General features: G+C 37.0%; 1 protein-coding gene across 11 annotated transcripts; it reads right to left on the minus strand.

Moving 5' to 3' along the window:
* Positions 1 to 877: 877 nt before the first annotated feature.
* LOC107658265 (LIM domain only protein 7-like) lies at positions 878 to 25,882 on the minus strand. Of its 11 annotated transcripts, none has more exons than XM_016446750.1 (26): positions 25,647 to 25,882; positions 24,901 to 25,191; positions 24,376 to 24,657; positions 22,698 to 22,853; positions 20,652 to 21,383; positions 18,919 to 18,948; positions 18,147 to 18,273; positions 17,581 to 17,717; positions 16,553 to 17,192; positions 15,391 to 15,609; positions 14,925 to 15,039; positions 14,298 to 14,459; positions 13,171 to 13,346; positions 12,997 to 13,060; positions 12,623 to 12,679; positions 10,597 to 10,622; positions 10,225 to 10,332; positions 8,947 to 9,039; positions 8,106 to 8,482; positions 6,678 to 6,740; positions 6,467 to 6,522; positions 4,283 to 4,475; positions 3,901 to 4,152; positions 2,864 to 2,972; positions 1,666 to 1,768; positions 878 to 1,579 (listed from the first exon to the last, which is right to left on the minus strand). In XM_016446750.1, the coding sequence occupies exons 1-26, from the start codon at positions 25,850 to 25,852 to the stop codon at positions 1,557 to 1,559; spliced, it is 4,797 nt and encodes a 1,598-aa protein (XP_016302236.1). In that variant the 5' UTR covers positions 25,853 to 25,882; the 3' UTR covers positions 878 to 1,556. The 11 variants fall into 11 exon arrangements, with proteins under 11 accessions (XP_016302236.1, XP_016302240.1, XP_016302241.1 ...); XM_016446754.1 differs by having other exon boundaries at positions 13,171 to 13,271; positions 24,901 to 25,197; XM_016446755.1 differs by having other exon boundaries at positions 8,106 to 8,380; positions 24,901 to 25,197.
* Positions 25,883 to 27,891: the final 2,009 nt, after the last annotated feature.

Consider the following 27,891-nt stretch of genomic DNA (forward strand, 5'->3'; position numbering starts at 1 on the left):
TCAGTCTGTGTGCATTGAATTTATTTAATACACGAGTTTCACAATTTGAGTTGAATTACTGAAATAAATGAACTTTTCCACGACATTCTAATTTATTGAGATGCACCTGTATATATTGTTGCTCTTTTGTTAGTTTTGACTGCTTTTATTGTCCTCATTTGTAAGTCGCTTTGGATAAAAGTGTCTGCTAAATGACTAAATAAATAAATAAATATGGGACGATTCCGTATTATACGGAACGGTTGGCAACCCTACCTGCAGGGTAAGAAAGACAACAAAATACACATGGGGAGACTTAGGGCTTAAGGCTATCTGAAGCTTTTTAAATGTACAATGGTTATATTGATATAGCCTACTTGATATATTTTATTTACTTGCTAGTTATCTGGCATTACTACACTGATATGAGAATCAGCTGATGCTCTCCATTAGAAGTATGAAAAACAGAAAACTGTTCTGGCTGCATGAATCGCAGGGCTCCTCTTTTTCTGTCTAGTTATAATCTGAACAATAATATTATTGTAATGCTCCTGAGGCCCTGATACATCAGATTCACTTTTACAGGACTAGCAGTGAATTCCCAACAGAAGTTTGCAGTGTGCAGATGTAGTCATTAGGCAACTGCAACAAAAATACACACTCATTGACAAGTATCATGGGAAATGCAGTGTAGTACTGCAGTATGATAAAAATACATGAACCATAGGAAAAGTTATTGGATGGAAATCCCCTGTGAATGTGATGAGGCTATAAACACTATGAAAGTCAAACCAATGTCTTCTGGAGGCAGTAACGGTGGATTCAGCTTAGTCTTAAATGGAGAAATAAAATCTAATTATTGAGAGATTAGTCAAGTAAATCACACTCAGGAAAGGTATTACAGTTTGGACATTTTATTTACAATTATAACTGAGCATGCTGCTGCTCTTGTTCTCAATTCATCTTTTCCCCTGCAGAGAAATTGCTCAGATGCATAAAATAGATGCTACCAATGAAAGAGTACATAACTCATGAGTGCTGCTTACTAACCATGCCACTTTTAAATAAATTCTTAATGGATTTATCCTTAATAATCTCTTTCCATAAGAACACAAAAAGGCACACAGATGAAGTGGAATAACAGGATATTTTAGTCAGCAAATCTTATATAGAAAAGACTGCAGGAGAAACCTAGATAAGCAATAACAATAAAATTGCATATTTCTATTAATTACTATAAACACTTTCAAGACCATAGAGATATCAGTTAACCAGCCAAAAGTCATCAGGATATTCAATCAGTGATGATGAAAAAGTGATGAATTATCTTTTCAAATGCATAGTTCATATTCAGGTACATGCGCATCCCTTTTGTACAAACAATTACTAATACTTTCAAATAGTCATAACCTTAGGAATCTCACCCTCTCATAAGTAAAAAAGGAAGAATAGAAGCTCATTGAATAATCAAGGCTGGCTAAATCACCCAATGTTCATCACATCTCCAACACACTCTTAGTGTTTACAGTTCCTTGTCTGTGATTGGTTCCTCCTCGATCTGCTGCAGTACTGCAAGATCACAAGGCTGTGGGCTGCCCAGCTGAAAAGAGAGAAAAATCATCATAAAGAAATCACTTGGTGATCTATGTAACTGAGCCGCATATACTGCAGAGATGTGTGGCCTACTTTTGAGTCGAATATAGCAGGCGTTACAATAGAGCTGTTGGCTTCGTATTCTGACTTCTGCTCCTGCTTCTGAGCCTCCCAAATCAGACCTGCAGTTAAAGCACTGTAAACACAAGATGAAAGAACACATTGTTAGAAAGATGGAATCCTCCATGTGAAGCTGTATCATTCACTCACCTCCATATAAGAGTGAGAAAGAGAATCCTAGCTTGAGGTCAATGGTAGCAGCATAAGAGGATATGAAATTGAAGTAATAACACCAGCCGAAAGGACCAGAAATAACCCGGCAACAAGATTAGCAGGACAATGCAATGTGAATGAGAGGATGAGCAGAAATACAAATGATAGGCATTTGGAGAATGATGAGTATGTGCGAGGAATGATTAAGCTCTAGATGAGTCACATACAGCTGCTCTGAATGTAAAGGCTTTGGAATAAATTCAGGAGGAAATTCAATAAGAAAGAATTACACCCACTGATAGCATCATTTATTTACAAACACTTGTCTGCTGTTTTAGCACCCGATTCATGATATAAATATGCTAAATGCATTATGCACGGTGCACACTCCCAGTTTGGAATGCAAACTTATGGAAGATGCAGCAGATTACTGCAATTTGGTGTACTTAACTGGGACTCCAGCACTGTGATCCAGACATATAAACTGCATGTTAATATGCATAAAGTGTGCTTGATTACAGAACATTTTTAGATATGTTCCATTTCAACACTATTCTCCATTATTTGATCATTATTTGATGAATTACCCTTGCAAAATATACACAAACATGTCTTTTTTGTTTCTGTTATGGGATGGGATTTTTAGCACAGATGCAATCAAAATGGTCATAGTACAACAATGTTATAGAAGCAAAATCACAAATATTTCAGTTTTGGCAGAAACAGATTTATGTAGTCCAGCCTTCAGAATGCACATGGTTTGTTCTTGATGGTTTATTCTCATTTGAGAGAAATTAATGAGTCTTTTAGGACAGAAATATAAGTCACATTGCAGTTCTGTCAGTGCCGTTATCCATGAAGCAGCTAGAACTGGCATTTTGATTCTCTGGGTTGATCGAGTTAATGCGGCAACAGAACAACTGATTAAAATAATTGTAAAAGCAGGCAGAGCACATTAGTCAGGTTAGTCACTGATGAAGTCAGGCTGGACCTGACCTCCGAGTAGCTGAACGCTCACCTTGAAACAACTCAAATGATAACAGAGCCCCAGGGACTCGATGATCATGGCTGCTCCTTTGCCCAGTGGTGTATTACAGAACGAACATATTTTCCTGCCACTCACTGACCTAGATTACAGAAAACATCATCTGAAGCCCGACAACACAGACTTGCACAGCCAATGGCTCATGTGGGATGCAAACACATTTTGAATACAACAAGAATATGGGAGACACATGGGAATGGATGGGTGATATGGTTTAGATCAGTGGTTCTCAAATGGTTTTGTTTTACGAGCCCAAGACAATAACAAAATTGTTTATGTCAACAAAAATATATTAAAGTGCGGTCACATTAGCAACATTTCTGTGAAATTACACAAGCATAAAAGGTCCACTGTTCACTGACAATAGTGTAGCACAGCTCACACATATGCCACTTTGAAACAAGCAGCTTTCTGTTGGGCAATGCAATGAATTTGTATGACCAGAATTCCAGATTGCACAGATTCCTATTGAAATTACCTCATTTTGACCATGAAAATATGCAGAACAATGATAAATGTGACAGCAACTTTAGTGTATTTTATTATTAGCCAATCACATAGAACAAGCACTGGGCCAAATGATATAATTATATATGATATACTGTATATTCCCTGCAAAAATTTACTTGAATCCTTTATTAACTTGTTTTCCAGTAAAAAACATCTACATATCCTTAAAACAAGATCACTTTACATGAGAAGCAATAATATATTAAGAATTTAAAACTTTAGTTAATATAAGTGCATTTTGTATTAATGCACTGGCGAGTTTTTTCATTTGTTTAAATTTAATTTGCTTTTAAAAAAATCTACCAGTGCAGTATGATTGGTCGCATGGCCTTTGACGTCAACAACAGAATTTATGGAAGGTGATAAGCTCTTTGGTGTGCTATCCAGAATTCTTTGAATGATTCATTTTATTATTCTGCTATTATCAACCCACCAGGTGAGAACCACTGTTTTAGAGTGTTTATAGAGAACAATGACGATTTCCTTTTAGTGAGGAATACCTATTCCGCGGTGGAACTCGAGGCTCTGGCTCTGGTGTAGGTGCAGATGGGGACCAGGACTGCCTGAGGGAGCTCATGGACTGAGATGACTGCAGAGTGGCAGACCCTGGACGTCCACTCTGGTGCGACAAGGAGCCAGAGAGAGACGAATGAGGCCGGCTGTAGTCTGGTATGGACGAGGTGCTGTTAGATGTGCTCCATGATGAACTCCAAGAGGAACGAGGCATATCGAGGTTGTCAAGTGACTCGCCTCTGCAAGCAAAGTGAGTTTGTTAATGTTTATGCTTGAAGCTTACATTAATTGCATCTCAGTTTTTTTTTTCCTTATTATTTTATTTTATAATTTTGTCACAAAGTTAAAATAATGTTGGCCAATACTGACCTCCTGATGGGCAGATCAATCGGTTCTTTGGCGGTGACACTGGTGGAGGTCTGCTGGCGAATCCAGCTGTTGTCTGTGTTCAAGGAAGTCTTCTTCTTCATTTCCTGAAGGATCTGCTGCCTCTCAACCTCAGACTGAGACAGAGGCTCTTTCTTATAGTCTCTACTGAACTCACCCAGACCACCGCTCGCTGCTCGAGCCAACAACAGACAAAAATGACCATTAATAACAAAGCGACAAGTTGTAAATAAACTTGGTAGACATCAAGTGCAAGAGCAATTGATTTCAAATAATCTTCATCCAATTATATATAGTGGGGCCTGAATGTTTGAGACAACAGTGGATATCTGGGATTCAAAATATAATGTAAACCTGGCAATAAACCAGCACAAATGGTCAGATGTTCTTGAACCTTCTTGAACATGAACCTTTAAAGGTGACATATCATGAAAATCTGACTTTTCCAGGTTTTAAGCGCTATAATCAGGTCCCCAGTGCATATACCAACCAAGGAAACGTGAAAAAGATTAACCCATTAACTTTGTTTAGGTAAGCCTTTTTCTGCAAACGTCTGAGAAAACGAGCGCGTCTGATTTCGCTCCCTTGGTGACGTGGCAAAGGGATCTCATAATATTACCGCCCCTTAATCTATAAGTTTCTGCCCACGTTGCCGTCATTATGATTTCGCAAGCGACAACGGTGTCTAATGCCATGGCGAAGGTTTGAGCAAAACATGCTAACTGTTCTGCCTTTTACTGCACAGACGAGCACAGAACACTATTTAGAGTCCCAGCCTCAGAGGAGACAAGAGATTAGTGGATTTATTGATTTATTTAATGTATATTGCTGCTGCCACACAGATCTAAAATAAACATGCGATTTATTTCCCAGCTGTTTACCTTCACAGACAAAACTTGTGTGTGAATGAGAACTTAGTTTAGTACTCACATGCTGTGACAGGCGCTTTCTGTCCGTGTGTTTCTGATGTGTGCACTCAGAAAACCGTATTTCAGAAATTTAAACTCATATGGTTTAAAACGCATGATTTCAGCGCGATAAACATGATAATCAGAACCAAAACAGATGTTTTTTTTAGCAGGTATGAGCTGTAATGGCACAGCTCTATTCTGGAAAAGGGGGCGGGGAGCAGCAGCTCATTTGCATTTAAAGAGACAGGCACAGAAAACTGTGTTTCTGCTTCCACTCAAAATAGACATTTTCAAAATGATATAATAAATTATCTGTGGAGTATTTTGAGCTGAAACTTCACAGACACATTCTGGGGACACCAGAGACTTATATTACATATTGTAAAAAGGGGCATAATATGTCACCTTTAAAAATCACTCTAATATGGTAATTTGTAGCTCAAAAAAACAATTGTGTTGCTTAATATTAACTGATACTTTTTTTCAGGAATCATTGATGAATAGAAACATTTTTTCAAATTTTGAACATTTACTTGAAACAGAATATTTCTGTAACAAGGAAAAAGTACTGACACTATTGAACAGTTTCATTCATCTTTGCTGAATGAAAGCACTAATTACTTTTAAAAAACCTTACTGACACCAAACTTTTAAACGGTAGTGTAATGTATATTAGCTCATTATAAAACAATGATAAAAAAATAAATAAAAAAAGAAGCATTTTCACTAGTGTTCTCAGACTTTTGGACCCCACTATTTTTATATTACAGTTTTGAAATCAAATGCACACTGATCACATGGACACAGGCTTGATTGATTTAGCTGGCATTGCATCTGTCAAATTTGCATAAATCAGGCAGATCTGATTGGTTGGGCCGATTGATCGGTGTGGGTCGAGCCGTGCCCACCTCTCTCTGGGTCTCTGTATTTCATGGCATTGAGGATGCTTCTCCTCTCAAGCTCTAGCTCACTTGCTGCCTGCTCTCTCTGGATCTGAGGGTTTTTCTTTCGCATCAGTTTCTCTTCCAGCAGCCATGCTGCCAAACCCCTGTGTCTGCCGTACACACCTGCAGAGAGCCGCAGACTCTACAGCACCCATTTAACTCCAGCCTTACAATGTGTGACACACTGACAACACGCTCTTGAGGAATCTGACACGATCCTTTACATAATGCTGTCTCAGCGGCTCCTTATTGGTTAAATGAACAATAGACACACATATAAGATTAGAGGAAAAGATGAAAGCTGCACTGACCTTTAATATCTGTTTTTTCAACCTCATCAAGTTCTGGAGTAGATTTCGAAATGGATCTGCAAACCAAATTGGAAGAAATAAGATTACTCAATCTGATAAACAAACAGATGAAAGATCTTATCAATGTATAAATCCTATATGGATGCATAGCCTGAAAGCATTTCATTCATCTATGATTAAATTCAAATGGGAGTGGAAACAGTCCTATTACCTGTGTGAGTAGGATAACTGAGGGTAAACATTGGTATAGCCAAAGTAGTCCACCTTACTTTGGCTAAACAGCAGAACCAGCACAGACATGCAGATGTTCACACAGTCATGATTGAACAACATTAATAGAAGACAAATTAGTGTGGTTAATAATGCATGAGTAAAAAACAGACTTGGGCTGGGAAGTATGACCAAAATCTTAAATAATGGCATGAGTATTTTGTATCGCAGTAACGGCATGTATCACCTCAGAGTTATTTTTGCTATAAAACTCACAAAAAAATTAACTAAATTAATAATAGATTAATAAACTACTTCTACACTGAAACACTAATATAATATTACAAAACATACATATTTAAAAAATGCTGTTCTTTTGAACTTTCTATTCATCAGAGTATACTGAAAAAATGTTTAAAAAATGCATCAGCATCGATAATAATATTAAATGTTTCTTGAACACCAAATAAGCATTTTAGAATGATTTCTGAAGGATCATGTGACACTGAAGACTGGAGTAATGAATGCTGAAAATTCAGCTTTGCATCACAGGAATAAATTATATTTTAAAACATATTAGCATTAGAAAACATTAGTAATTAGCATTAGTTATTTTAAATTGTAATAATATTTCTTTAAATAATTTTTACTGTATTTTTCAACAAATAAATGCAGCCTTGGTGAGCATAAGAGACTTCTTTCAAAAAACATTAACAATTCTTACCAACCCGCAGACTTTCCGACAATACTATTAAATAACCATGTGGTAATGGTATTTGGCAACTCACTGAATTAAATATTCTATAAATGAAAGGTATTTTATCTTATTTGGTTATTTAAAAGTTAAGATTTTTCATAGCAAATGAATGATAGGCCTGTCATCATGCAATAACAAAGACTAGAGAGTAAAACAAATTAATTTAATTATAAAATGGATATAACAAGCTCTAAATCCTGACTGATTAAGCCGCATTTGAAGGTGCTATAAAATAGACAATATACATACACCTGTGACCGTACTTCAGCTACAATTTACTACAAATTAATTTTGTTTATCATAACAACATCTTTGTTTCATATTTCAATTTTCATAATTTATATGACTTTTTATTGGCATTATTACATATTTCTTCATTGCTCTGAATATATACATATCAGCCGACGCATAGAAGGTAGTGCAAAATTTATAGTGTCATACTTCCCAGCCCTAACACAAACAATGCTAGTTTAGTCAGGTTACTTTGGTATTTAAAGCAGTATTTGTCAAGCATGATATTCAGTGCCATTCATGTTATTGTTCTGGAAGTAAACAAAACTGACATGCATGCTTGAGAAAATTATACATTCATATCAGTATAACACAGATAATGAGAGATGGGGCATAAATTAAAATAAGAGAAACCGGGTAATGACTGTTGAAATGACTCACTCTTGCTCCTGAAATCTCTTCTGCTCTTCTAGTCGCCTCCTCTCCTCCTCTCTTCTGTTCCTCTCTTTTTCCCGAAGGAAGCGCTCTTCCTCTTCTCTCTTCCTCCTCTGTTCCTCAAGGCGTTCTTGTTCTTCCCTTCTCCTCCTCTCTTCCTCTAGAAGCAGTCTCTCCTGCTCTCTTTTTTTCATCTCTTCTTCTTCTCTCTTCTTCTTCTCTTCCTCAAAGCGCTCTTGTTCCTGTCGTTTTCTCCTCTCTTCCTCTAAACGCAGTCTCTCCTCGTCTCTTTTTTTCCTCTCTTCTTCTCTCTTTTTCTTCTCTTCCTCAAGGCGCTCTTGTTCCTCTCTTTTTCTCCTCTCTTCCTCTAAATGCAGCATCTCCTGTTCAACAGCAATCAAAGGATTTTTTTCTGGTGTTTGACAGTGACAGTGTGACACGTTTACATACCCCTTGCAGTATCTGCCAGATGTGTACCATTTAAAAAGAAATAAGTAAAAATTGTTTGCATGCCCTGGTGGAATAACAGACATTTACATACTGTATATTTCACAAGATAAAATAATAGTTTTGCTGCAAAATCATTAGAAAAATGGCTTATGTATATATAAGCCCTTATATATATATATATATATATATATATATAAATTGTGTTATTTTCTTATATATACATATATATAAAACTGTAAATTTTCTTATTTATGTATATGTATGTATTCATTTATTTATTGGAATATACATTCTCTCATGGATATGATCTAATTATTGCTTAGGCATCCATAGAATACTGCCCTACATAAAACAAGGGATTAAATAAATAAATACATAAATAAAATATTACATATACCTCCTCATGTTTTTTGAAGCTCTCCTTCTCAAGCTCTTTCTGTGCTTTTCTCCACTCCTCATCGAGTTTTTCTTGGTCCTTTTTGTACTTCTCCTGCAGCAAGCCGAGCAAGGGTAAAACAGGAGGGAGAGAGGATGAAAACAAAAAGAAAAAAAACATTGATTGTAGCTAAACAATGCTTCAAATTGACAAAATGCATAATTACACAGAGCTTTTGCCATTTATTAACAAAACAATTCATTAGTACACTGTAAAAAATGAGCGTAATTGTAACTGAAAAATATTGTAAAAATGCTACAGAAAAAAAACTGTTAATAGGTTAACAGTAAGTTCCCGTACTATATACAGGGAAAAACTGTAAAAGATCTAACCAGACATTTAATGTAATTTTACAGTAAATGCTGTTAATTGTAAAATTTTTAGAAGTAAAAAAGAACAAATCAACGTATAATTTACAGTAAAAACGGTAAACTGATATTCCCAGAATTCCCCCTGCGTGACACTCCACATTTGAAAGTATTTTGTTTAAATAATCATGTTTCTTAATAGTTTTGTTATGTTTGTTATCAGTTATGTACATGTGGGTTTATGCTACTTCTTCTGTTGTTTAATGAATATTTATTGCATTATTTAAGTGTCGTGTGTTACCATGATGGTGTTTAGTGTTTGCGTGAATGACTCTGTGCACCTTCTATATATTAGTATATACTTCAGCTTGTGGAAAAGCTACTTGTGATGAACTGATTCTTCAAATTGCTGTCTCTTTTACCACCTTCATTATTATGGTGGTTGTCAATTTATGTTAAAGATACAAAACAGATTTTAGTAGCAGTGTGCATTGTTGAATTTACTAGTTTACACTCAAATTTTCTTGTTTGTAAATTACAGTTTTATACTGTAAAAGTTACAGTTTCTTCTGTACCACAGCTGCCAAAATTATTTTGTAAAATGTGCTGGATATGAAATAAACATACACACACACAAACAGAGAATAACACTGTCTTTTTGTAAAATAAAAATATCTATATGGTGCATATCTATCTATCTATCTATCTATCTATCTATCTATCTATCTATCTATCCATCCATCCATCCATCCATCCATCCATCCACCCACCCATCCATCCACGCATATATATTTCTGCAATCTTAGGAAAAAATAAACTCACCACAATTCATTTAGACATTATAAATCTTGTTTTTTTTACCTAACATAATTATATGTTGTTCATTTCTTTATAAAGCCAAATGCATGAGCACAGCTACTGTAATATTCACCTGCAGCAAGCGCTCCTGCTCTTTCTGCCACTTCTCATGTCGTCTGCGCTCTTCTTCTGGGTCCCAGGAGTAGCGTTCAGTGGATGTAGTGATGGAGGGAATAGGCAGCTACAGAAGTGGAAAACTCTTATAATTATTGAAGCCAAACACTGGCCAAATAAAATATCACAGATATCCTTTCCAAGATCTTGCATTATCACATTGTCTTGTCAAAGATCCGAAGATACGTTTTTTTGTTTTGTTTTTTTGGAACCAAGCCCCAAAACACTAAGCAGCATTATGGATTAAATGACACAATAATTCACTTACTTTGATCATATTCCTGTCAACAACAGTGGTTTGATTAAAGAAAACAATTCAAACTTAACTTACATTTGATATTGCTGTATCGGATCCACCTGCAAAAACCAGCTACAATTAGATGCTTTTCAAAAGATACATTCTAGCCTTTATTTTGAATGAAATCCTCCATGATAGCGTGAAGAGAACATATGAACAGCATTCCATCCCAAATATCTCATAGAATAAAATCTTAAATAAGAAACCCATAACCCAACAGCTCCATAAAATAAATGTTAAATTAGAACCACATGCAATGACAATGATAAACAAACACATGCAAAGTCTTCAATAAACAAAACCAAATGACACCTTTGGCCAGTCTTCAAATGCAATATCACATGCAGAAGCACTGGTTATTAGTAAAACCAAACCCCACATCCATGTCCAGCACAGCATGCACTATTCACATTCACAACACAATACCAACACACTCCACACTGATTACTGATTTCTTTCCCTGAGCTGCTCCTATAATCAGGGATAAACAGCAAGACTGACTTGAGTGTGAGAAGGTAGTACAGCCTCATATTCATATCTGTCTCATCCTGAATTCTTTCATTTTTACCTATGGGGAAATTCTCTGATATCTTATTAATGCGGCAGGTATCAGCAAGATATGGACTGTCTCTGCCTCTGTTGTAGTCTCCTATTTTTTTTTATTTAGAGTGTTTTGTATGTTGGTATGGTTCCTGACATGCTGTCTTTAAAAGGTCTTTATACATAAGAGAAAGGAAAAAAGTAAAAAAACTTTAAACGTTTGTTCACACTGACAGTGACAAAGCAACCAAAAGTCAACAATGTTTCAATAAGATTTTGTGATCTGGGGTGATGTAAGCAACAACAATCATTGGCAATGTGACAAATTTAAATTTGAAGGGATTTATTTAATAATTTACTCATTCTTATGTCATTTCAAACAGAACCAGTATTATTTTAGTATTATTTATATACTGTTACAGTATTCATTAATATTTTGAATTAGCTTTTATTTTTAAACTTTTAGTTTAAATTTAAGCTTTAGTAATTTTGCTATTGCCATGTTTATTACTTTTTGTTTTAAAAAAATCTATTTATCTTTCATTTATTTTAGTTTTAGTCATTTTAGCACTAAAACATATTTTAGTTCTTTATATAACCAACATTTCCAAGTTTCATTCAAGTTTTTCATTTAATATTTATTTTACTTCAGTGTTATTTCAATTAATAATAATAATTAAAATGTAATAGCCTTAGTTTTAGTTAACAAAAAGAGCTCTGAACCACACTTCAAGAAGTTATTAACAGAAATTCTTGGCAGCTGCCCTAAAGCTTCTTGTGTGGAGTAATATCTGATTCATAAAGGAATAATTCTTTTGAGTAGAATCTTTTTGATGAATCAGTGTATTTGGTTCACAAGTTTGAATAATTTGTTAATGAATCAGCCAGATTTACAAATGAATCAGCTCAATTTAATTATTCTGATCTGGCCAAAGTGATTAACAGACCATAGGAGGGGAAGATAATTTGTGAACGTTGACTTAAATTTTGGTCTGCTGCTCACACAAAACTAAACTTCAGGAGGCTTGGAATTTAGTTGTATGGACAATTTTTATGATATTTTATGGTGCGTTTTATGTCCCTTTTGAAGCCTGATAGCTTTAGGTCACATTAATTGTAAATACACTTACAATAACATTGAAAACAATCTTCAAACATGTTCTCCTTTTGTCTTAGAGGCTTTGGAAGAAGATGAGGGAATAATGACAGAATTGTTTTGCTACTTTGCACTATTTACTCATTAAGGTTCCTCTACTTTTGAAAGTACTCAAGACTCCTGTAGACAGCATGTCATGTCATGAGATGGAAGTGGACACTGTACACTCAACCCCCCTTTACCACAGAGGTAGACCAGAGAACTGGCTGTGAGCCCTGCAGAGGGAAGAGCACAGAGGTTATGAGGGGCTTCTGCTAGAGGGAGGGGGAGGAGGATGGCAGGATGAAGACTTAGCGGTTTACCCACAGCCCCCGAAACACAAAGTCTGAATGCACCAGAATTGAACTGATGCTGTTCTGTTACCTTGTTCAAAAAACTCTGACCTCCTTTTTAAGTTTTTCATAGTAATTGATTCAGATTCTACATGGGAGATAAAAATGTTAGAAGAAGTTGAATTTGTACGAAGGAAAAAAAAAGTTCCAGGCGCCCTGGGGAACTAGATTTAACAATGAATTCTTATTATGAATTCTATGATATCTTATCCCATTTTTACTTTTGGCTATCACACTGTTTTAAGTTAAACAAAAACAAGCATTCTTGCCAAGCTATTAAACATTCTCTGAACAAGATACATTTTCCACCCACAAATTTTCTGCACAACATGCATTTAATAAAACAATCATAGAAACAAACTACAAAAAGGCTTTACAGCAATTAGCTGAAAAAAAGGTATTTACCTTTATTATTCACAGTCTCTGAATCCTCATGGAAACCACCATTTATCCCATTCGAACCATAATTCTGTGAAAAAAGGTCATCTGTTTAGTCTAAGGAAAGAACCATTAAATACATCCAAATACAACTTTAAACATTAAGTATCATATATAAGTGAATAATAATAGTCTGCTCACATTTCCAGGCTGAGAGCTGACATTCACAGTTTTCACAACCGTATCCTTGGTTTGTTGGGATGTGAAATCCAGGCTGGTGCTGAGGTATGACTCAGAGGGACCTAGAGGATCCAGACTGGTCAGATTGATGGTCTTATGGCTTTTAAATGGAAGGGAAGGTAGGTCTCTGCCCCAGTCTGATTGTGGCATGTCAACAAAACCATTTATTTCAAAAACACAGAATTAGCATCTATGAAATGAAATGTACGACTATAGACAGATACTAAAAACTGAATGTGTCTGGATAATACTTCTAAATAGCGGGGATGAAAGACAGACCACCTTCCTCTGCCATGCAGTCAGAATGAGCTCCACACACAACAGGGTTACCAACTAGCTTACAGATGCCCTCTGATCTGGCTTCAGTCAAAAACCATAAGCCTGCTAGTAAACACCGAAAATATGAACCACTGACATTATAAAGAACCACAAACTAAGATCATGAGAAATAATGCACACTGTTTAGGAAGAAATAAAAGCATACCACATACACCGTAGACACCAGGCCAGGGAAAGGTAGACATTAAAGGAATAGATCACCCAAAAATGATTACTATTATTATTATTATTATTGTTAAAAGGTATTATTTCTTTCAGTGGAACACTAATAACTAAAAGATGTGCTCCACAAATAAAATAAAAATAACATCAGAAGTTGTGCACACAAGTCATATGGACTTCTTTATGTACTTTATTTTGGTTTTGTCCTTTCTGGAGCTTGACTGTCCACTATAGCAGTGTAGATAATTTTTAAGCATTTTTTTTCTGTGTTTCGCAGAAGAAGAAGAAGAAGAAGAAGAAGAAGAAGAAGGCTGAGATATATGTGAGTAATTAATTACAGTATTTCTTTTTTTTTTTTGAGTGAACTTTTCCTTTGAGAGGGAAAACAGTGAAAAAAGAAAACCAGCAACCAGCAAGCCAAACACAACTGACAAACATAAACTGATACACTACTGTATGTGCACATTACTACTATTGAATATTCAGACTTTAACTACAGGGTCAACCAAGAACAGAGGAACTTAGTCAGCTATATACATAGAAAAAGTGTCTGGTAATGTTATTTCAGTGAGATAGTGTGGACTTACTATTCTTGCCATGTCTACAGATGTCCATAAGCAGACTACCCTGCTGCAAGGCCGCCGCCATACTGTTCTTCCACTCATTATAGTTCATGTCTGCCACCCTGTGGCCGTTTACTGTAAGGATCTCGTCTCCAACCTTCACTTGACCGTGCTCTGCTGGGCTGCCTTCTCACACATCCCACACACATAATCAAACATACAGTCAAAAAATAAAATTGTATATATATATATATATATATATATATATATATATATTTTGTACACAAAACAAATGCAAAAAATTCTCAAAGATCTTCAAAAATTTTTTTTTTAACTAAAACAGTAATGCCAAATGTATCTATGTGATTTAGCATTTTAACATTTAGCATCTCAAGCAATACACACAGAGTCATGTAATTTTGTAGATTTTGTTTCATTGCTGTGTCGGGCAACTAGAGGCCCATCAGAATCAACCTAGAAAAAAATCTGCCCTATATACTGTAGCAGCACATATATGTTTTATCAGCAGAAGAAGCTCTCTGAAGCTGCAGGTAGAGCCTGTCCTTATGCTTCATTAATTCACTGTGCAGCACATGAGATCACTATTGACAAAAAAAATTTTTTCCTGAGGATTTTATACTTTTCTTTTACCTGGAACTACAGTTTTGACACGGACCCCAGTGGAGTCCCAGTCGCTCTGGAAGCCAAAGTCCCGGCTGCTGTTGGGTTTCTGGTTCAGGCTGATCCTCATCTCACTGTAGTCCACCTGGAAGACACAGACAGGTCAGTTCTACACAGAAAATAAAGTGATTTGTGGTTTAATATGTTAAATGTATTTCCTTTAATATGACCATAAATTATAAAATGGTATTCGGGATAAAATTTACTTGAGGAGTGGGACCACATTTACATCCAAATGGACACAAAAGGCAACCCAGACCCCAAAGTGTAGCTTTAAAATGCTTAAATGAACTGGATTAAGCAGAGATGTAATGAATATAATTTAATGTGCTTGTGTATCTGTCACTGCATATGGAATTTACTTTTGCTTTAGAAAACTGAATGTAGTTACAAGTTTGTAGGTGAGATTTGTGAGTTCAGGATAGTCTTACTGTACCTCGTTAGGAGGAATGAGTGGGGATGGAGATTTGGGCAGGGAGGACACCCTGTTGACTGGAGGGACAGGAGACCGGGTTTTCTCCTCTTCGTCACTGCTTTGCACTGGACTTTCCTGGGAAATATGTTCATCTTTCACATATTGAGCAGAGCGGTTGGAAACCGTTGTCTTCTTGAGGCTGTCTGTCTCGCCATTTGTGCGCTTAAGAGAGTCATCCATCTAAAAGATTTTTTTTAATAACATAAGTATTTTCGCAACCAATTTGAATGCTGTTTAAGGTGTATTCAGTCCTTGCTGTTATAGTGAATGAAGCAGAATAGATCATGATCATTTTAACCATGAGACAAGTTTGGGTTAAATACCAAATAGCTCAAACAGAGGAAGAGAGTGTAACAGTGCCCATCCACTTTTTGTGGCCTTGATTCTGTAAGCATTTTGCCCCACTCATTTTTCTCATAGGGATTTAAATGTCTCTGCTAAAGAGTTACAAGCCATAAACCAAACCAACCAGCTATGAGGTGAAACACAACATCACAAACTTTGATTTAAAGCAAAAAAGCATTTGAATAGGCACGAATAGGCAAAGGTACAAAACTGCGACTTAACTGCTTTAGTATTTTGATAGCGTCAAAAGATTGACTCGATTATATCATTCTCAGTGCTTTATGGGAGTGGGTGGGTGATTTTCATGTTTTGATTCCCTGATTTGTGGATTTTTTTTGTGTGGATGTAGTTAATGTAGTTTGTCTCCAGAAATTCTGCTGTTAAACATGGTTATTTAAAAACTTAAATTAATGCTAGCTGACAACAAAAGCATATACCATTAAATAACAATCTTGTTGCTCACAGTTGGTGTGTTTAGAAGTTATCGTTAAAAATCTATGGAGAAAATGAATGAATTTTTACTTCCAGAACCAGACTGTTGCACACCATAATGAGATGGTATGCTTTCTAAAAAAAAATCACACTTCCACTTTACGGTTTTACTCTAACTTAGTTAGATGCTTTATAATTCATATGAGCTATAATTACATCAGTGTTTCGTTGTAAACTGATCACACAGTATGGTAAGTAGCACAATGTTCTCAGATGTTTATTCACTAAAAAAGTAAAATGTCATTCAAACAGGTCATGATGTTTGAGACCAAGCAGGTCCACTCACCGTGAATGCTCTGGGAAGGGAGGCGATTCGGTTGAACTGTGTGCCGAATGGCCTGGGCGTGACTACGGAGGTGAGTCTTGCGCTATCTGATCTCTGGTAGCTCCTGGGGAGGGAGGCAGAAACTTGATCCAGCCCAGACTGCTTTATATCCATTGAATTGGGTTTATACAAAGAGCTAATGAGACCACTGGAGTTTTTGACTGGCTTAGTGCTGCTAATCAACTCTGAGCTGATGAGAATGCTGCTGGGTTTACTGACGCTGGTGGGCTTGATCGCACTGGTGCGCTTAATCAGGCTGGAGTTGCTGTTGGAGAACGCAGGAACTGGATCATCCAGAAGGCTTTGGGTCGTTGTTTGGCTCTCCACAATGTTGTTACTCATTTTAAGTGGGATATCTGGGCTGGAGCGATCACGTTTGGTAGGAAAATCTGTCTGATCCGATGCCAGAGTGCCAGCGACAGGTTCCTTTTCTCTCAGAGATGGTATGGAGGGTACTGAAGGTTTGTCCATGGGGGTGTAAGGGGTATCAATGGTGTAGCTATGTACTGGCAGAGTTCTGCTTCGGGGTACAGGTTCTTCAAAGACATCATCAGTGATGGAGTTAAAGCTGTCCCTGTAGTTGCTTTGCTCTCGGCTCTCTCTGAAAAGGGGCAGGAGCGAGACAGGCAGGACAAGAACTGCGATTAGATTACACTCTTGCACTAAGCAGACGACGAATCAGAGAAAGTAGAACAGACTACACTCTCCGCACTAACAGCAGACAACACATTGACAAAAGCATCGGCGACAGCAACATTTTATAGTAAACCACAAAATAAAATAATAAATTTAATAAAATAAAAAAATTAAATATTAAGTGAAACATTAAATTCAATTGATGAAATATCAATTAAATAAATTAAATATTAAATAAAAAATTAAATTGCAACAAAAATTAAATTAAATGAACAAATAAAATATACAGTTTTGCACTGTTTCAATTTTTTAAGCTTCACACAGCTATTTGATTTAATGGAATTTATGTTCACCTCTCATCCTGCATTTCCTTGAAGGTCTTTGATTTCCTGGTGCCTGAAGTGTTTTGCTCGATCTGTTCCCTCTCCTCTTTCTTCTTCACAATGTCAGAATTCACACTCCTGCGCTTATTCTTCCACCTTGTAAGATTCTGCAGGGACGAGGAGAATGACGCTCAGCCTCCATAACTGGAGCACAGGTGCTTATTCATAAGCAGTAGCGGTAGGAAGGACAGTCAGGGGAAGGGTGGAGATATACGAGGACAGATTGAGAAGTGAGGGAGGACTAGATTTTGCCAGTGTCCTATTTTGCCTGTTTGGCTCCTCCCGACTCCTTTTCCCGTGTGAATTAGGGGCCTGTATGACCTAAATGCTGTACTGAAGCTCAGTCCAACCACATCCACACAACAAAGTACCACTGAACAGTTACAGACTACTTATAATTGATGTGATTGTGTGGCTTGAAGTAGTCAAGGTCCTTATGAGGAAATCTTACTTGTCTCAACTTTCATTGACTCACAGGCTGAACAGCTGCAGTTATAATCATTATCGATAACAAAGCCATGTGATCCGATACTCACATCTTGCCACTTATCCTCATTTTCCTTAATCCGAGTGCGCATCTTCTGCAGCTCTTCAAAGCGCAACTCCATCGTCGAGTTGCTGAGGTTCGTCTCACTGTCGGTGATGTCGCTCACTGATTTGCTCCTGAAAACAGATGTTTTTCAAAAAACATTAATAGTCAGATTAACTCCTTAAGGAAAAAGCCATGCATTAGGATGGAAAAAACGATTTAATGGATTGTAGTCTTGTAGTCAGCTTTTTGATATGAGTGTTACAGCTCTCATCAAGCAATCATACATAACAGAAATTTACAAGACAAAATATTGATGGGTTAGTAAAACAGCAGGCGTGTTCCAAATATTATTCAAGCCACAATTAGTTGTCTTAATAGACAGCTAATGAGGTGTCACAAATGTTATGTGGCAACTCAATGGGTTAATATTCCATGAGTGACCTATTCAATCACTTCCACTCATGTGTCTTACCTGTGAGAGCACAATACTTCCGCATTACAGAAATATCTGTGCTTCTCATGCTCTGGATTTTTCCAGAACGATACGATTGAACACAGATTTTGATTAAATTAGCCAGCAGTGTGTGTATCTGTAGTCTACACTGCTTTTGCAGTGAAAATCTTTGGGCAGCAGCTCAAGGAGATCAAAGCATTGTGAGTACATGGTGAGTGTCAGTGCTTAATGTAGGGGAGAGCAGAGGAAACGAAAGCCTACGCAGCATCCGTGACCACACACACACACACACGTGCCATTCCTGCACAAGGCCACAACTCACCCTTCAATACCAGAGCTTTTCTGGAGCAGGCTAGGGAACCAAAGAGAACCACAATGACAAACCAGTCACATATTGGTGTGATGATTGACAGTTTTTATTGACTGACCAATAAAGTGTCATATGCTCACCAAGTCTGCATTTATTTGATCAAAATACAATAAAAACAGCAAAAGTGTAAGATTTAATACAATTTAATATAACTGTATTCTATGTTAATATAATTTTAAATGTCATTTATTCCTGTGATGACAAAGCTGAATTTTCAGTTATAACATTTTAACTGTCTTTAATGTCACTTTTGATCAATTTAAAGCAACCTTGCTGAATAAAAGTGTTAATTTCTTTAAAAAAAGCATTTTTACTGATCCCAAACAGTAGTGCTTATGTCAAGAGCTTAGTCACATCGCTCCAGCTATGATCAAGTGCATAATAGTTATTTATTTTACAATACACAGTCATGCTTCAACATTCAGTTAATTCTCTGATTACAGACCTGACTGTCTGACATTTAAAATGTGCAAACAGTTGTAACTGTGGAATGACATCATTGGAAACTTGTAGAATTCCCCACCAATCCCAGTGCAGTTGCTCTTTTTAATGCCCCCACATTACATGGACTCTGATCAAATGAAGTCTTGTACTTGGGGTTCAAGTTCCAGCTTTTACAGGATCACAAGGGTGTGGGGAATTTGGAGCTAAAGCGCATTGTAAGCTACCTCGTAAAGAGTGGATGTGTCTGACAGGATTATTTATAGACATTGCTCAGGTTTTAAAATTCCACCACAGCTTAACTGGATACACTCACACCATATAAAGCCTGTTAGGAAACTTTGCTTAAACGAAAGTCTAAGCAGTGGAGTCTGTACATGATGCATTGGTTTCTTAGATTCATTCATCACCAAAACTATCAGTTTTTTTTTTTATTGAACACAAGCAAAATGCAGTTCACAGATGATATGTCTCTCATCTGAATGGCAAATGTCACATTCTTTGGTGTTCCTGTACAAATCAAGGCTTATGCATCCTTACTTTTATGTTTTATGTTAATAGTTAAATAAATAATTAAAATAAATGAAAATGCTTTTATTTTTATATAATTAAATAAACCTAAATAAAGTTATTTGAAATATGTATCAATGACCAAATAAATAAACCATTTATCCGCCTTATTTTTCATCATGAAAGTAAGCTATTTCCTATGAATCTGCAAAACTTCTGATTGATTAGCCACTCACTATAGGTTAATAACTAGAAGTATAATGAAGTACATAAAGCATAAAAATATAATGTAATAAAACAAATACCAAATAACAAATATCTGTTTTTGTACAGTTAAAATTACTGGAAGAGGTTGACGCTGAAAGCCTTGCACACTCAAATTAAAAATGGCTGTGCCCCACTCTTATGTTAAAATAAGGTGGATAAAACACATCATGGATTAAATTTAAATGCTGAGAACAATTTTGACATCAGGACTTAATCAAACCAAAAATTAGTGCAAATTTTGAAGTCCGGTCCAACATAACTCAAGAGAAAATCCAAATATCTACCTGTTACAATCATTTATCAAGTGGCAGGGCTCATGCAATCAAAGTCACACCCATATTAAACTCACAAACATCTGCCATTGCCAGTGTAAGATTATAGTTAACACGAGAATAGGAAAAGTACATCACAGCTGAGATCATGATGACAAGTGCACACAGGCATTTCTGCAGGCTCAGAAACCTAACCTCTCCACCATCAGCCTCTTCCAGTATCGCACACGGCTGGCCTCTCTGATAGCTTGCCATTTCTGCACATCTTCATCACTGCAAGAGAAAGAAACACTGGGAGCTCCCCTTTCCTTCTTTCCTTGGGTATTTAAAGCCCGTAGCTTCCTAAGTAGCATATCATCTGTTTTCAGGTGCTGTTCTGCTCCATGTTTAATCTCTGGTTTGGATTTGTGCTGTCTGGGTTCAACTGGGTCACATATCAACTTGGCCTGAAGTTTTGGTGGCAAAGCCCATGCCTCTGGAATAGGAACAGGGTGGTAGTTATCAGGGGCCCCAGACAGAGGGCGATTGCTGATTTGCTGTTGAGCCCTTCGAAAAACCACATCATCTTTTTCAATGTCAGGATAAACAGGTTCACCCTCATGGCGGGGCTGAATTACCACCATGAAGTCGGCCTCCGATCTGCGGCGAGGCAACAGGAAGTTACCATACTTCAACTTGGCCAGGTCATCACTTGAGTGGAAGGTTTTTGTACGACGTGTAAACATATCATCATTTTCTAAATCAGGCAGGATGTCAGCAGAAACGTTGTATGGGTCATTAGGGTGTTCACGCCCTAGAAGAGGACGCTTTTCACATTTTATGAGTCTGGGGCCAGAGGCAGGATCCGGTCTGGGCCAAAAATCAGGGGGTTCTAACTTATGCAGCCCAGCACTCTGCTGAGCAACCGTGAGGGGTTGTGTTTGAGAACTGTGGTGAATGAAAGGAGAAAAGAGTAAAGAAAAGATTCAGAACATGCAAGGGGACAGTAGGAGAATGGAAGTGTAAATATCTCTAAGCAAGTTAACAGAGTAGTGCATGCAGGAGGATACCGCTAACCATGTAATATATAAGTAACAGCAGCATTATGTGGACTCAATTTGCTCTGCCACAAAATACTAAAAGTTAATACAAAGTTATATTTACTAAAAGTTAAATACAAAAACAGTAAGTATTTTTAAGAATCATGATGCAGGCCATGCAAGAGTTCATAGCGACCGTCGTTAAGGCCGGTTCACACAAAGTATGATAACTAAAACGATAACTATAAAGTTTTAATAATTGCTCTAATTTCATGAGAATAGGGAAGTCCACACCACAACTATGATGATAACAACACAGAGGAACAACATTCTTGGAATCACATTCAGAACAATTTTTCCAACTGATGAACGAAGTGCTTGAGCATTTAAAGCGGCAGACGATGTAACTACACTGTGCACTTATAATTAACAGAATGTTATCATGTGTTGGTGTCGCTGCTAATATACTTATCATTATAGTTATTGTTTTTGGTGTGAACGGGCCTTGAAACTCAAAAAATGCACAAAAAATAGAGCCATAAATATGGTCCATACAATGCATTCATAATATTCCACATCTTCTGAAGCCAGCTTAGTGTGAAGAAATTACCAAAATTTAAGTCATATTCAATTATAATCTTCCCCTTCAAGTCAGTGGTGGCAAATCATTCAAGAGCTGCTTTGAATGACATCAGTGTGTTTGTAAAACAATTGATAAGTCAGATTTGTAAACTGAATCATCTGTATTCACTGAAAAGGCTTAAAGGAATGATTAATTTACTGATCCGGTTCTCAACTCACTGACTGTCTCAATGGTTTGAGTCCTTGTTCTGTGGAAGGAACAGCTTATTGGAGGGCCTTATTGGATAGCTTTGTCCTCTGCTCACACAAATCAATCGGCTTCAGAAGACTTGTAATGAGTCACATGAACCACCTCATTGTCATTTTTTTGAGCTATGAACAATGTTGTTCATCTTTTTGGGTAACATTTCTGAATTGAATATTGATATTATGCTGACAATATGATCCTTCTCACCATTTTCATTTGGATACAAATGCACTTGTTTGGTGAGATCATTAACATTCATGCTGATGATTTTGAATAAAAAACACTACATGTTACTAAGCACCAGTTCATACATTTATTAGAACATGAGGAGAAGCTGATTAGGGGAAGTGAGTAGATGTCCAGTCCTAATGCATATGGGGCTGTGATAAGGACCTGAGCGTGGAAGTGTGGCTGGACAGAGCGAGGCCTTCAGGTGCATGGGAGTGAGAGGGAGGGGGTTCAGACTGAGTGCAAGAGAAAGTAGGTACAGAGAGCCAGGGGTTGACATCACTGTCTGATTCTTCAGAAGACAAACCTGACTTCTTGTAGCTGGAAAATATGAGGTAAAAGAGCACAGAGAAAGACAGGGGCGAAAGGTTAGCAACCATCACCACAAAGAAGACAGAGAGGCAACAGAGAAGCCTTAGTGATGAAGTAAATAAGCCAAAAAGAAACCTCAGGGTTTACAGTGCACCAAAAGTATTTGGACATTTAAGCCACACTTGAAAATATATGAAAGTATGAGCAAAACTGATGTACTGCTCTAAATCAAGACAAAAACTAATACAAAATGTAGATACTTAAAGGGGTCATATGATGCTGTAATAAAGAACATTATTTTGTGTATTTGGTGTAATGAAATGTGTTTATGCGGTTTAAGGTTCAAAAAACACATTATTTGTTACATCCCTTACCATATTGTGATGCCTGCGGCAACGACATGTGACGACCCTGTGCTGGACTCCGCTTCGTCCACGGTGAAAGCCGATCCGGCGATCGACAGTGCGAAGTTGATGTATTTCCTCAGCGACCAGCACGGATCAGCTCTAGGCATGACGAAGCGATATCCTCCTCTTTTGGAAGGCCAAACAAAGTAGTTTCACTTTCACAACGAAGCACACAGCGCCTTCACGACATGGTGGCGGCAACAACAATACTACAGCGAGAATAAAAGTTATGCCTTCTTTCTTTGCGTGAACATTTGGGCGGCGTTATGCAAATCTTCCCAGATAGTGATGTAGGTATGTGGGGGCGTGTTAGAACGAGCCGTTTTAGGTAGGCGTGGCTGACTCTTAACTTTTATAAAGATTATCTCTTTGGATTTGTGACTTTAGTCTTTGCAACTTTACAGATCTTCTTTATGCACCAAGAGCTTGTAATACTCCAAAGAGAAAGGAAAAATTGAAATCGCATCATATGACCCCTTTAATGGTTGGTCGATTTTGTGGAACTCGTCCATATAACAGGTCTAGCATAATTTGTTTGCAGATGCCACATAATTTTTTATCTATGCAATCTACAAATTTAAGTGTGACCTAAGTGGCCAAACACTGTACTTTTTCAGAGTCAGTGTATTGCCAGACACGTCTTTACAGTGCATTAGAAATTAATATCTGAACACCTAATGGACTGATCGAGAGGGCTGGGAATTGAGAACAGGTTCTTATTTAGATTTCACAAAAAAAATAAAAATACTGTATCCAAAAGATTTTCATGAACAGTTTCCAATTATATTTCAATTCCAATAAATATGAAAATGTGATTTATTTTGTTTTTATTGTTCTGTTGAAATCTAAAACTCTCATAAGTTGACAACAGCTTCTTATTGGAGTGAATGCAGTAAGAATTGTAATTGTCCAAATAATTTCCATTCTTTCTTCCTCAAAATTATGAAATACTGTCAACGGAAACATTACAAACCAGAGAATCTGAATCTCTGGAAAGAACCATTATCATTAATGTCCTTTTGATTACCTCCCCTCCTGCTCATCTGATTTTGTTTTCACATTTTAATAATTTTTTATTATTTGCAGTATGCTTTTTTCTTTTTTTGCCTCAGTACTGGACAGACCTGAAACCTTGGATCTTCCTGTACCAAGGCCGACGCTGGGAGCCCAGTTTGATCTTCTTCACGAGTACATCCTCCTCAGGTGTCCAGAACTTGGGCAGAAATGTATCAAAAGGCACTGTTACAGACGGTTGAGGCCTCAGACCTGCTTTACGGGCATACAGATCATCTTGAACAGGATCAGCATAGCCAAACTCGTCATCCTCTTCTTCAGAGTCATCATAAATGCAGACACCAGTGGATACAGGCCTCCTGTAAGTCCTCTCAAGAGGCTGTGATTGACTGCTGCTCAAAAGACAGCCATTTTTGTTATATTCTGCCAATGATCAATGCACATCAAACCATCCATGATTAACAAGCACAGCAAACCAAATAAAAAGCAAACATTAAAAAGACAATGTTGTTTCAAAAAGTCCACGCTATAGGTTGAAAATCAAGCAAAATAATGACATCACAGCAACAAAGAAAACCCAAAGTTAGCACTGATAAAATGGCAAACAGATGCATGTCAATGATGCCAGTTCTGACCTGAGATGGGTCAGTGTCTGCCGGGACACATTACTGACAGCCACCTGTGACCTGGTAGTACAAGGGATAGCAGCTGCCTCCAGCTGGCTCATGGGTATGGCAAAGTTGGTTGGAGCGACAGAGGAGGGGCTGTGAAATCTACGGCTAGCAAGGTCATCTAGAACCACGTCGGGATCCATTCGGTCTGCATCCGAATCACTGCTCTCATACTCATAGGCCAAAGACGGGTGAGCAGCAGTCTGGGATTTCAACCCGGTGATAGATGAAGGGTCTGAACCTGCACTCTCATGACTGGGACTGACCACCAATGATGGTCACAAAAGTATAAAGTCAAGAAATAGTGGGAAAAATAAGCACCGGCATTCAAACACTGAGAACTTTTATATATCCCTACAAAGGAGGAATATAATGATAATAAATATAGAAAAAGTGAATGACCAAGAGTTCACATTCGGATCTTTAGATTGCAGTTATCAGAGCACAGTTTGAGACATAGTTGAGGTCTCTTTTAAAACTCAAGAGAAGACGGATTTAAAATTACTAGTTTCTTTTTGTCTGGAGAAAATTCTGAGAAGTTGGAGACTAAAGAAAATGATTTTGAGTACAACCAAACCTACAGAAAACATTTTTCTGCAAGCATGGTCTCGACAACATCATAATTCATTGGCCACCTTTCACCAGAGTGAGTGAATATATGCCGTCTATTGAAAACCCCCTATGATCTCTGAAGTGCAGACTTCCATTACCTTGTAAAAGAGCCATCATCTTCTGTGTACATAGGGCTAGCCCAGCTTCTTCTGTTGTCGTCATTTCGCTCTGCACGTTTCTTGCGTAATGGTGCTGGAACGTAGCCTGACTGTTTTTCCTTTGATGGCAGGAACTGATTGTACTGAGTGGTGGCCTTAGGTGCTATGACCTGTGAACGGCGGTATTCTTTATATTCTGACATCATGAAGCTCAAATCTGCCTCAGGGTCACTGCCACAACCTGGAGAAACAGCACAGAGAGCCAGGAGTGTGAGCGTATAAACACATACATGCACTCATGATTGTTTTTCTATCCTGGTGGAGACTTTCCATCAGCTTTTATTGTTTTTATACTGAGCTAATGATGTTTTCTAACCCATAACCCCAAACCTAAACTTTAAAGAATGTAATAGAATGACTTTTGTGAATTTTTAGATTTTCATTTAGAATATTTATGATGCTGTTTTTCTGGGGACTGTTGGCTGGTCCCCACAAAGTACACAGTGCACAAAAATAATTTTCTCCATCAAATTTTAGATTTTTTTTTTCTATTTTACACAGAAGTCTCTCTAAATTATATTTTTAAGGCAAGAAAAAACGATTTGCCAGTGGGAAAATAAAATAAATGTAATTGATATAATTATAATACACTACCGTTCAAAAGTTTGTGGTCAGTAGAATTTTTTTTTTCAAAGAAATTACTTTTATTCAGCAAACATGCATTAAATTGATCAAACGTGACAGTGTAGACTTTTACATTGTTAGAAATTAAATTATATTTCAAATAAATGCTGCTCTTGTGAACTTTCTAATTATCAAAGAATGCATCACAAAAATATTAAGCAGCACAATCGTTTTCAAGTGTGATAATAGAATGATTACAATGATTGCTGAAAGATCATGCGACACTGAAGACTGTAGTAATGGCTTCTGAAAATTCAGCTTTGCATCACAGCAATAAATTACATTTTAATATATATTTAAATAAAAATGGTTATTTTAAATTGTAATAATATTTCACAAAATTTCTGTTTTTACTGCATTTTTTATTAAATAAATGCAGCCTTGCTGAGCTTAAGAGACATTAAAAAAAATGTTTACCAACCTCTAACTTTTTAATAATATAGACAACAATTTTGTATAATTATTTATTTTTATTTTATTTAATTATGTGTTTTTTTTGCAGTGCAAAAGTAGTAAACATGGCAGTGGGAAGCAACTGACTCACTGGCAGGTCAGTGGGGAAAAACAGCAAAATGTCTCACTCCAGTGAGCGTGTAGACAGCCCAGAACACTAATACTAATTACACCAGCACCTTCCTCATGTACTGCAATTGAGCACCTGAGACCATGACGGAGTAGAAAGAGGATGAGCGGACTGGAGTTTGCACTTTCCATTAAAAGCAGAATCTGCTGACTGTCACCAAAAGCAAAATATAGCTCGACAAAAGCCTTAAAACAGTATCCCTCACATACCACTAGAGGGCACCAGGCATTTGTTTTGATAGGCAAGAGTTAATTAATAAACTACATTTCAGCTCAAGTTTTTATTTTCTGTGACCAGGTCTTTAAACTTCACAGCTTATTTTTCTGCATCCTTCATAGATGGATACTGCTTTGATTTAGGTTAAAAACGCATGAATACTCAGTACATATCAAATGATATTTAATAAAAGACAAAGCAATAGTGACCACATTATAAAAACAGTTACTCACACTTGTGTGGTGCGACATTACTGTTGGATCCAATATTGACTATATTGCCTTATAGTCATTATATTATAATGCACAGCATTGTCTTTTATTTTCAATCATTCTGAAAATCCTGCATGGAATTGTGTCTTGTTTGTAAACGAATCCGTGGTAAAAAGAAGTGAACAAAGGACCATTTTGTATCACTCCGCTTGTTCTAGCCGGGTCTATGTTTTAAAAAAAAAGTATTATTCACTGAGCTAATCGTAGAGCACGTTAGTTAATATAAGAAGAAACGTCTAGCTTTGCGGTATCTCTCTCTCTCATTTGGATGCGTAGAGTACGTTAATAAATAGAAGAAGAAACGTCTAGCTTCGCGGTCTCTCTCTCTCTCATTTGGATGCATAGAGTACGTTAGTTAATATAAGAAGAAACGTCTAGCTTCCCGGTCTCTCCCTCTCATTTGGATGCACGTCTTGCCGCATTGTTTCTCTCTTATAACCTCATTATTTCTCACTAATAACCTAACTGAAGCAGCACATGCCCTTGATAC

The sequence above is a fragment of the Sinocyclocheilus anshuiensis genome, unplaced genomic scaffold, assembly GCF_001515605.1.
Source record: "Sinocyclocheilus anshuiensis isolate Anshui unplaced genomic scaffold, SAMN03320099.WGS_v1.1 scaffold263, whole genome shotgun sequence".
NCBI lineage: Eukaryota > Metazoa > Chordata > Actinopteri > Cypriniformes > Cyprinidae > Sinocyclocheilus > Sinocyclocheilus anshuiensis.

Coding starts and splice junctions, on each gene's coding strand:
- LOC107658265 (XM_016446750.1), bottom strand. CDS start 25,852: ATGATGTCAGAATATAAAGAATACCGCCGTTCACAGGTCATAGCACCT. Junction 13,061..13,170: donor TCAGCTCTCAGCCTGGAAAT/GTGAGCAGACTA, acceptor CTTTTTTCACAG/AATTATGGTTCGAATGGGAT. Junction 6,523..6,677: donor CAGTTATCCTACTCACACAG/GTAATAGGACTG, acceptor TTTGGTTTGCAG/ATCCATTTCGAAATCTACTC.